Raw genomic sequence first — 11,436 nt, forward strand, 5'->3', positions numbered from 1 at the left:
GATGAAATTTTATATACTGTCCTATGATTTATCATTTCATTGTAATTCATTCTTTGAAAGTCTTTAAAAATATGCATGCCATGAGACTATGAAGTTGCTGGTAGAAAATGGGGGGAAACACTCCAAAACATTGGTGTAGGGGACAACTTGGACAAGACCCTCAAAGCACAAGCAATAAAATAAAAACCAAGTGGGAATATACGAAATTCATACGCTTTTGTACAGCAAAGGAAATGAAGTATCCAACAGACTGGGAAAAAGTATTTGCAATCCACCTATCTGACAAAGGATTAATATTCCAAATATTTCAGCAACTTAATCCTGGAGGTATCACATATCAGATTTCAAGACATATTGTAGAGCCATAGTAGCCACAGCAGTGTGGTACTGACATAAAAGCAGACATGTATGCCAGTGGAACAGAACAAAAATCTCAGAAATGAATCCACATATTGATGGCCACAAAGATGTGCAACAAAGATGCCAAAAACCACACTGAAGAAAGGACAGTCTCTTCAAATGCTTAAAAAATGGTGCTTTAAAAAACTCAACAACAAAGAAACAACCAATCCAGTTAGAAATGGGCAAAAAGACTTCAATAGTTGTTAAAAGAAGAAATAGAAATGGCCAACAAATACCTAAGGACCACACCATGTTGAGGCCGGCGCCGCGGCTCACTAGGCTAATCCTCCACCTTGCGGTGCCAGCACACTGGGTTCTAGTCCTGGTCGGGGTGCCGGATTCTGTCCCAGTTGCCCCTCTTCCAGGCCAGCTTTCTGCTATGGCCTGGGAGTGCAGTGGAGGATGGCCCAAGTGCTTGGGCCCTGCACCCACATGGGAGACCAGGAGAAGCACCTGGCTCCTGGCTTCTGATCAGCGTGGTGCGCCGGCCACAGCGGCCATTGGAGGGTGAACCAACAGTAAAGGAAGACCTTTCTCTCTCTCTTCTCTCTCTCACTGTCCACTCTGCCTGTTCAAAAAAAAAAAAAAAAGTTATACTATATTGTTTAGGGAGTAATGACCAAAAATGTCTGTACAGGTTCAGTACACATGCATTTATTTTACCTACTAACATTGAAGGCTGACTATACTTTTTCTCCCTATATATACATGCCTAAGTAAAATTTAATTTATAAATTAGGCACAATAAGGAGTTAATAACTAACAAAGTAGCACAATTATAACAATATACTATAAGTATGCAATAATCTCAAAATATCGGTAAGTTTTCCTTTATGAACCACACTGATTTCGTTTCTGCTTTTGCAGTTTGAGGTGTGGCAGCAAAACCAGCATTAATTTCTTTTTCCTTCTTCACAACTTCACAAATAGGACATGTGTTCATCTTGTATATCTTAGCAACCTCAGCATGTTTTTTTTTTTTTAATTAAAAAAATTGTTTTTAAGTCAAGAATTTTCGCCTTTTCACTTAAAGGCAGCATGTCTTTGGTATATCTGAATCTGCAGTATCACTACTCTTCTATTTTGGAGCCATTGTCAAATAAAGTAAGGGTTACTTAAATACAAACACTGTAATACAGTGGCAGTCTATCTGATAACCAAGACAACAACCAAATGGTTAATGGACAGGTTGCAGATTTAGTGTGGATAGGCTAGACAAAGGAATGATTCGTGCCTGGTGAACCAGAGATTTTATCAGACAACTTGGAATGGTACACAGTTAAAAACTTAGAAATTTTGTGTTTTTGGAAGTTTTGCATTTGACAATGAATGACTAAAACTAGAAAGTGAAAGTAGGGACTACTTTATTATAACAGCACTTATCCCACGTAAATGAAAAAATAAAGTAGAATGGGAGATAGGCATGCACAGAGGGAGAAGATAGCCATTCTTAAATAACAAGGTGAGGGAGTCCCTGTTGAGGATCTGATGTGTGAGTTGGCCCCGGAGTGGTGTGGATTAACTGGGCAAAGACATGACTCCCATCCTGGGCTCAGTGATTCAGTCATCACAACTGAGGAGTTGTTTGTTTCTGGAACTTTCTATGTAATATTTTCAGTCTGCAATTGAGTGTACATAACTGAAACCACAGAAGGCAAAAGGATAAGGGGGACTACTGTATTAGCTAGGTAGAGACTTCATTTGTCAAACACAACATAAAAATACACATAGAGTAGCTCAGAAAAGCTAATAAACAAAAAGTACAGAAAATACAATATTTCCCTGAAGAGGTAGAAATAGGATTTCCATTCAGAATGTCCAGTTTTCAAAAAAAATTTCAACATAGACAAAACAGAAAACTGAGTAATGCCATGAAAGTATGGCCCATTCACAGGTGCAACACTATTAATAGAAACTGTCCTGAGGAAGACCAGACATTTGGATTTAACTAAACAAAAAATATACATCAATATTGAAAATATGCTTAAGGCTAAAGGAAACCATTTGAATGTCTGTAGCACTAAATTATCTTCATTTTTTTCATGTGAGAATGCCTTTAATTCTTTAATTTTTTAAATATTATTTTTATCTACTTGAAAGGTGGAGTGACAGAGATAGATTCCATCTGCTGGCTCACTGTCCAAATGCCCACAACAGCCAGAGCTAGGCCAGGCTGAAGCCAGGAGCCCATTACTTCATCCCAGTCACCCACGTGGATGGCGGGGGCCCAGGGACTTGAGCCATCATCTGCTGCCTCCGAGGGTGCGTTAGCAGGAAGCTGGATCATAAATAAAGTGGCCAGGATCTGAACCAGCCCTCCCATATCTGATGTAGGCATCCCAAGTCACAGCTTAATCCACTGTACCACAATGCCTGACCCTTTTATTAGAAAATTTTAGAGACAGAATGCTGTCAACCACAGGTTCACTCTCCAGATGCCCACACTAGCCGGACCTGGACCAGACACATTTGGGAGCTGGGAACACAATCCAGGTCTCCCACCTGAGAGACAGAAGCCCAGTTACTTGAGCTGACAATACTGCTTTCCAGGGTGCACATTAACAGAAGCTGGAGTCAGAAGTGGAGGTTGGGGGGCCGGTGCGGTGGTGCAGCAGGTTAACCCCCTGGCCTGAAGCACTGGCATCCCATATGGGCCCCAGTTCTAGTCCCAGCTGCTCTACTTTCTATCCAGCTCTCTGCTATGGCCTGGGATAGCAGTACAAGATGGCCCAAGTCCTTGGGCCCCTGCACCTACGTGGGAGACCTTGAGGAAGCTCCTGGCTCCTGGCTTCGGATTGGCACAGATCTAGCCGTTGTGGCCATCTGGGGAGTGAACCAATGGATGAAGGACCTCTCTCTGTCTCTACCTCTCTCTCTAACTCTGTCTATGAAATAAATAAAATAAAATTTTTTTAAAAAAAAGTGGAGGCTGATATTGACTCCAAGCACTCTGATGTGGGATGCTGTATCTTAACCAATAAGCTAAACCCCAGCCCCCTACTTTAACTGTTGAAGATTTTCTTTGGGTATAGAATTCTAGTTTGATAGCTCTTTAATTTCAGTACTTGAAAAATGTGCCTCTTAACTTCTGGGCTCCCCAGTTTTTCATGAGAAATCCAAACATTTAAGTCATCGTTCCCTTATTAGGAATACCTCATTTCTTTCTGATTACTTTCTCAATTTTTCCTTTTCCTCAGTTTTCATAAATTCAATAACAATTTGTCTGGGCTTAGACACCTGTGGCTTTATTTAGTTTGTGGTTCATTGAACTCTGTGAACTTGTTGGTATGTTTTTAGTCAAATTCTGGAAGTATTCAGTATTTACTTCTTGAAACATGTTTTCAGCCCTGAGCTTGCTCTCTTATGAGGTTCTTACAGCATACAGCTACACCTTTGGTTATTATCCCACAGCCATTTGAGGATCTCTTCATTTTCCCAACAGTTTTTTCTTTTTGTTGATATTGAATAATTTCTACTGATCTGCTTTAAAGTTCACTGATTTTTTTCCCTTTCTGTGAATTGCATCTGATGAAATTTGTATTTGAATTATGTGTTTTTCAGTACTAAAATATTAGTTTTAGTCTTCTGTATTATTTCTTTATTGATACTATTTTTGCTTTTTTTGGGTGTTGATCATGGTAGGCTGTTGCATTTTTATGATTTTTATGTTGAATAGGTCTTTATATATCTTGAATACTAAACCATTATATACATGTTTTACAAACACTTTACGTTGGCCGGCGCCTCGGCTCAATAGGCTAATTCTCCGCCTATGGCGCCAGCACACTGGGTTCTAGTCCTGGTCGGGGCGCCGGATTTTGTCCTGGTTGCTCCTCTTCCAGTCCAACTCTCTGCTGTGGCCCGGGAGTGCAGTGGAGGATGGTCCAGGTTCTTGGGTCCTGCATCCGCATGAGAGACCAGGAGAAGCACCTGGCTCCTGGCTTATGATTAGCGTGGTGTGCCGGCCGCAGTGCGCTGGCCGCGGCGGCCATTGGTGGGTGAACCAACTACAAAAGGAAGACCTGTCTCTCTGTCTCACTGTCCACTCTGCCTGTAAAAAACAAAAACAAACAAACAAACAAAACCACTTTATGTAATATGTCTTTTCACTTTTTTTTATTTTATTTTTTTGACAGGCAGAGTAGACAGGGAGAGACAGAGAGAAAGGTCTTCCTTTGCCGTTGGTTCACCCTCCAATGGCTGCGGTGGCTGGCGCACTGCACTGATCTGAAGCCAGAAGCCAGGTGCTTCTCCTGGTCTCCCATGTGGGTGCAGGGCCCAAGCACTTGGACCATCCTGCACTGCGCTCCTGGTCCACAGCAGAGAGCTGGCCTGGAAGAGGGGCAACCGGGACAGAATCCGGCGCCCTGAACAGGACTAGAACCTGATGTGCCGGTGCCGCAGGTGGAGGATTAGCCTATGGAGCTGCGGCGCCGGCCTTTTCACTTTTAATTAATTTATTTATTTGGAAATCAGTGATACGTAGAGAGGTTTTCCACCTGCTGGTTCGGTCCCCAGACGTCTGCAGCAGCCAGGGCTGAGCTTTGCCAGAGCCAAGAGCTTGATGTTGGTCTCCCACATAGGAAGCAGGGCCCAAGCCATCCTCTTCTGCTTTTGGAATGGAAGTGGGGACACAAACTGGCACCTTTATGGGAAGCTTCCTGGGTAGAAACTTTACCCACAATGCCACAATACCGGCCCCTCTTCACTTTCTTGATAATTTTCTCTTATGCATAAATGTTTTGATTTTTATGAAGTCCAAGTTTTCTGTTTTTTAACTTGATGTTTGTGCTTTCATGATAAGAAACCACAGGCCGGCGCCGTGGCTTAACAGGCTAATCCTCCGCCTTGTGGCGCCGGCACACCAGGTTCTAAGTCCCAGTTGGGGCGCCGGATTCTGTCCCAGTTGCCCCTCTTCCAGGCCAGCTCTCTGCTGTGGCCTGGGAAGGCAGTGGAGGATGGCCCAAGTGCTTGGGCCCTGCACCCCCATGGGAGACCAGGAGAAGCACCTGGCTCCTGGCTTTGGATCAGCGCGATGAGCCAGTCGCAGCGGCCATTGGAGGCAAAAAGGAAGACCTTTCTCTCTGTCACTCTCTCTCACTATCCACTCTGCCTGTCAAAAAAAAAAAGAAAAAGAAAGAAAGAAACCACAGTCAAATTCAGGGTCAAAATTTTATCTGTGTGTTTAAGAATTTTTAAATTATTTTTACCCTGATATTTAGGTCTTAGATCCATTTTGAGTTAAGTTTAATATATAGTACGTGTTGTAAGGGTCCCACTTCATTCTTTTGAATGTCACTGTTCAATGTCCCAGCATAATTTTCTAAAAGAGTGTTCTGACCTTATTTAATGTTCTTGGCAACTTTGTTGGAAATGAATTGACCATGTATTTGTTTGTTTTTCTGATTTTCAACTCTATTCCACTGATCTGGTTTTTGTGCTTATGCCAGTGCCAAACTGTCTTAATTACTGTTGCTTTGTTTTATGTTTTGAAATAGAGGCCAGCGCCGTGACTCAACAGGCTAATCATCCGCCTAGCGGCGCCAGCACACTGGGTTCTAGTCCCGGTCGGGGTGCCGGATTCTGTCCCGGTTGCCCCTCTTCCAGGCCAGCTCTCTGCTGTGGCCAGGGAGTGCAGTGGAGGATGGCCCAAGTCCTTGGGCCCTGCACCCGCATGGGAGACCAGGATAAGCGCCTGGCTCCTGGCTTCGGATCAGCACGGTGCGCCAGCCGTAGAGCGCCGGCTGCGGCGGCCATTGGAGGGTGAACCAATGGCAAAGGAAGACCTTTCTCTCTGTCTCTCTCTCTCTCTGTCCACTCTGCCTGTCCAAAAAAAAAAAAAAAAAATAGGAAGAGAGTCCTCTGATTTTCTTTTTCAAGAGTGTATTTGGTGTTTATTGTCCCTTTCAATTTCATGTGCATTTAAGGATTGGCTTTTCCATTTCTCCAAATAAGTCATTAGTATCACATTGATACATAGACTTTGTTGCAGTGTATTACCATCTTAAATCTTGTAGCTATGAACACGCATGGTTATATTTCCGTTTACTAGGTCTACTTTAATTTCTTTCAGCACAATGTTTTGTACTTTCCAATATTCACATGTGTACCTCCATCAGTAGTTTCAGTACTATGTATTTTATTCTTTTAAAATTTTTAAAAATTATTTTCTAATTGAGAAGCAGAGAAAAAGGGGAAACAGAAAGAGAGTGCTCTGATCTGCTGGTTCACTTCCCAAGTCCCCTTAACAACTCTGGGTAGGGGCCAAAGCTAGAAACCAGAAACACAGTCTGGGTCTCCCATCTGAGTGGCAGAAGTGCAATTTCATAAGCCCTTAACTGCTGCTTCCCAGCATTTGGAATAACAGTAAGTTGGTAAGGAGCAGAGCTAAGTATCAAACCAAGGGACTCTGTTATGGGGTATGGGACAAGAGCATCCTAGCTACCAGGCCAAACACCTACCTCTTAGTCTTTTTGATGGTGTTATAAATGGGGTTTTATTTTTCTGACTAGAGCAGCTAGTACTTTTTTTAATAGAAAGGGCAAAAGCAGACATCCTTGTCTTGTTCCTGTTCTTAGGAAAGTCCTCAGCCCTTCACCATTGATAATATTGTTAGTGGTGTGATTTTCAGTATGCTCTTTATAATTTTGAGAAAATTCCTTTCATTCCTAAAACACTGAGCGTTTTTATCATGAAATGATGTTAGTTTTTGTCAATAGTGTTTTTTCATGAGTTCAGATGATTGTGTTCTTTGTTTGCCTCATTCTGTTAATTTTGTGTATTAGAGTGATTGATTTTCTCGATTGAAACACATTTGCATTGATGGGATAAATCCGAATTGATCATGATGTATAGTGTATTAAATATGTTTTTGGTTTTGCTTGCTATTATTTTGGTATGGATTTTTCTATCTGTGCAGGTGGTCCTTAAGATGGTTTTTTGATTTGTAGTTATTTAACTATGATCATGTAAAATTATACCCATATAACCATTGTATTTTTCAGTGTTAGTACAATATTCTGTAAATTACACGAGATATTCAACCTTATGATTAAATAAGCCTTAGGTTTAACATTTTTATTTACCTGAAAGGAAGAGTGACAGAAGGAAGAGAAATAACTTTCATCCACTGGTTCACTCCCCAAATGCCCACAATAGCCAGGGTTGGCCAGGCTAAAGCAATGAGCCAGGAACTGCATCTAGGTCTGTCACATGGAACTAAAGAACTAAAGTACTTTGACATCATCTGCTGTCTCCCAGATTACACATTAGCAAGAAGCTGGATCAGAAGTAGACACAGTACTTAATCCCAGGCTCTTCAGTATATTATAGGATGTGGCTGTCCCAAACAGCCACTTAACCTACTATGCCACAAGACCTACCTAGGCTTTGTGTTTAGATGATTTTGCCCAGGTGTGGACTAATGTAAGCAATTTTTAGAGTTTTTGAAATTGATTTTCATTTTATCTGAAACAGATATATATAAATGTATGTGTGTGTGTGTGTGTGTGTTAACTGAAAGTTGTTTTTTTTTCTGATAATAGGATAGACCACTCCCCAGATGTCCTCTGGTTACTATGTATTTGGAATATTTTTTTTTTCAATCCTTTTTTAAAAATTTATTAATTAATTTATTTGACAGAGTTAGAGAGAGATCTTCCATCTGCTGGTTCACTCCCCAAATGGTCGCAACAACTGGAGCTGAGCAAATCTGAAGCCAGGAGGCAGGAGCTTCTTCTGGGTCTCCTACACAGTTGCAAGGGCCCAAGAACTTGAGCCATTTTCTGCTGCTTTCCCAGGCCATAGCAGAGAGCTGGATCAGAAGCGGAAGGGCAGGGACTCAATCTTAAAAAAAATCTTACTGAAAGCACTATAATTACAATTATCAATTTAATATGAAGGATACAACCCAGAAAGAGCTTAGTGGGAGCAATGCATAGATAAGTCTAAGTGCAGGGAGACAAAGAGCTTTCTTGTGGAATCTTCCAGTTGCATCCCTCCTGTTGCCTCCTTGTTCCCAGCACATAAATGTTCACCAACCAAGAAGCTCTACTTGTGTCCATGGTTTCTACTGGGGATTCACTACATGAGCTCCAAATCATTTGCCATGTAATTGAACACTGTCTCCAGCATTCTCCCCCAGAGATCTTACTAGTTCTTCATTTCAGCCCTCTAATAATGTGGTTAGTCTCTGACCAGCCTCAACCTGATGGTATCCAATGACTTGAATCAAGTCATTACCATAACAAAGATATTCTTGTCATTCAGAATGTTCCAAGTTTACAGTTCTGTGCCAAAAGCTTCACAGATTCTTCAGCCTTTATTATACCATACTCATAAAGTAAGATTTTACAGATAATGTGACATTTGAGTGATTTGAAAGATGGGTAAGATTTAAACATTTGAAAATGGGGAAAAGGGCATTCCAGACTGAGAAAATAGCATTAGCAATCTCACCTAGAGGCTCAGCATATAGAAATATTTCAAATAATTTCTTAGTGTAAGATATTAAAAAGGAAAACATAAAGCCAGATTGGGTCTATCATTTAGTAATAAATTATTAATCGTAAAATCTTTTGTTCCTACAGAGTAGAAGAAAGAAGAGATTTATTCATGTTTTTCCGAAGTCTGCATTTTTTTGTGGAGTGGTATGAATATCGTAAGCGCACATTTAAACATTTCAAGGTAACATCTGAAGTCTTTTAATTTAAATATATGTTAAAATTCAAACTGGTATTTGGTAGATTTGGGATTGTGTTACACGCCGGACACCTTGCAGTATTAATTTGGGATTTGGCCACAACATACTTTTCTTAGTGTTTTCAACCAGTAGAAAATATTTTTTTCAATATTTTTATCAACTCTGAAATTTGCAGTTATTTGGGTAAAGGAAGGGGTGCTAATGTGCAAACCAATGCATATATTCTGGAATATCTTGAAAGAAATGTGGTTATATTGTAAGTTACTTTAAAATGCATATTTTGAAAGGTCAGTCTTTGAACACACTTAAAGTAGAAAACTAAATACTAATAAAAAAATATAATCCTACCAGGTTTACCCTGTAAATCTTAACTTACTGAGCCAGACTCTATCTCAAGCTTCTCAATTATGGTGCATTTCGAGTTTAAATATTGAAGCCTGAGTCTTGGGAAGTAATTCTTTTCAACCTTCTTTTTTGCCCCTTTGTTTTTGGGCACACCTACAATGGTGTGGGGCAGCTTCTTAGTTGGGTAACATCAAATTGTTGACAGCAGTGATCCACATAAAAACCAGTTCTGAAGGAGTCAGCATAAATAGTTCAAGGTCAGGTTAACACAGAGGATTGTGACTGTGGAACTAACTTTCCTTTGTTTTGGCTTCCATTCTCTTTTATTACTATGAACTTTATTCTGTTTAGTTGAGCTCATGCAATCTTTTGGCACGGGTTCTCTCTAGAAGGAAACATGAGCAGTCCTGTACTGCGGTCCCTGAAGGAATGCTTATGATTCTGATGTGTTTTCTAGTAGATGGTCTTGTGGCAGCACACTATCTCCCCTTCACTACTGGGGAAATACAGTGGTGACCGAGGACAGTGCTGGCAGTTCTGGTATTAAGGCAGTCACCTAACACTGTATTTTATGGGGGTGGGAAGATAAGCTTCAGTTCCCATTTCCAAAGCTGATTTCACTCTGGGTGCGTTCCAGGAAGAGGTGTTTTTCCTGTGGAAGACGGGGTGCTTCTACAAACTGGTCTTTCCTGGTGATAACATTACTAGGATGGAAAAAATCAGCCACACTGTTCTGCAACCGTTAGTACTAGCCTTCTCTGGAACTTTTCCATCATCACAAATGGAAACATCTATATTAAACACTGTTCTCTCTTCCCCAGCCGTTGGTAACCACTATTCTATTTTGTTTCTATGAATTTGACTAGTACTTTACACGAGTGGGGGGTTCTTTTTGTCTAGGTTATTTCACTTGGCATTATATCCTTGAGATTCATGTATCAGATTGTGTCAGATTTAGCATGAGTCATTTTTCCTTGTTTCCATCATATGTATGTACTACATTTTGCTTATCTATTCATCTCTCAGTGGACACTTGGGTTGCTTCTACCTTTTGACTGTTGTAATAAAAAAGAATGGAAGTGAAAACAAAGGAAAGTTAGTTCCTCAGTCACAATCCTCTGTGTTAACCTGACCTTGAACTATTTATGCTGACTCCTTCAGAACTGGTTTGTCTGTAAACATTAGTGTACAAATACCTATACATGTCCTTGCTTTTAGTTCTCTTAAATATATACCTGGAAGTGGAGTGCTGTCCCCTTGCCAGTCCCATTCTCCATTAAGATTCATTTTCAGTTAACTTTGTGACAGAAGACCAACTCTATATTAAGTAAAGATTTCAATAATTTGCATACATACAAAAAAACTGAGAATTACTTTTACAATTAATGCTCATAACTCATTGAGGACAGAGGTCCTGCATGGGGAGTTAGTACGCAGTGACTCCTGTTGTTAATTTAACAATTAACACTCTGATGTGTGACATCAGTGACCACCTGAGGCTCTTGACATGAGCTGCCAAGGCTATGGAAGCCTTTTGAGTCCAAAAACTCCGTCAGAATTTAGATAAGGCCATAAGCAAAGCATAAATTCTCTTCTCCCTTTAGAAAGAAGCATATCCTCTTTTGATGGCCACTTCTTTCCACTGGGGTCTCACTCACAGAGATCCTTCATGTAGAATATTTTTTGCCACAGTGTCTTGGCTTTCCATGCCTGGAATGCTCTTACGGGCTTTTCAGCCAGACCAGGAAGCCTTAAGGGCTGGTTTTGAGTCCAGGGTGTTACTTAAAGTGATTGTCATTGTATGAATCTGCTGTGTGGACTGCTTCCTATGTTGGAACGTTCTCTCCTTTTTAATTCTATCTATTTATTACCAGACACTTGATCCTATTTATACGATCACTTTAACACTTAATCCTATCTATATGTTCGTTTTAACACTTAATATGATCACTTTAACAGTTAAGATGGCATTTTTACCACCGAGCTAG

The 11,436-nt window shown here is 40.7% G+C and overlaps 1 protein-coding gene across 1 annotated transcript in view; it reads left to right on the plus strand.

Moving 5' to 3' along the window:
* Positions 1 to 11,436, plus strand: part of CENPP (centromere protein P) — a 257,893-nt gene that overhangs the window by 56,453 nt on the left and 190,004 nt on the right. The window contains exon 5 of the mRNA XM_062208499.1: positions 8,991 to 9,087. Within this exon, the coding sequence (XP_062064483.1) occupies positions 8,991 to 9,087 (97 nt within the window). The remainder of the gene's footprint in view (positions 1 to 8,990; positions 9,088 to 11,436) is intronic.

The sequence above is a fragment of the Lepus europaeus genome, chromosome 12 (genome assembly GCF_033115175.1).
Source record: "Lepus europaeus isolate LE1 chromosome 12, mLepTim1.pri, whole genome shotgun sequence".
NCBI classification, from domain to species: Eukaryota; Metazoa; Chordata; class Mammalia; order Lagomorpha; family Leporidae; genus Lepus; species Lepus europaeus.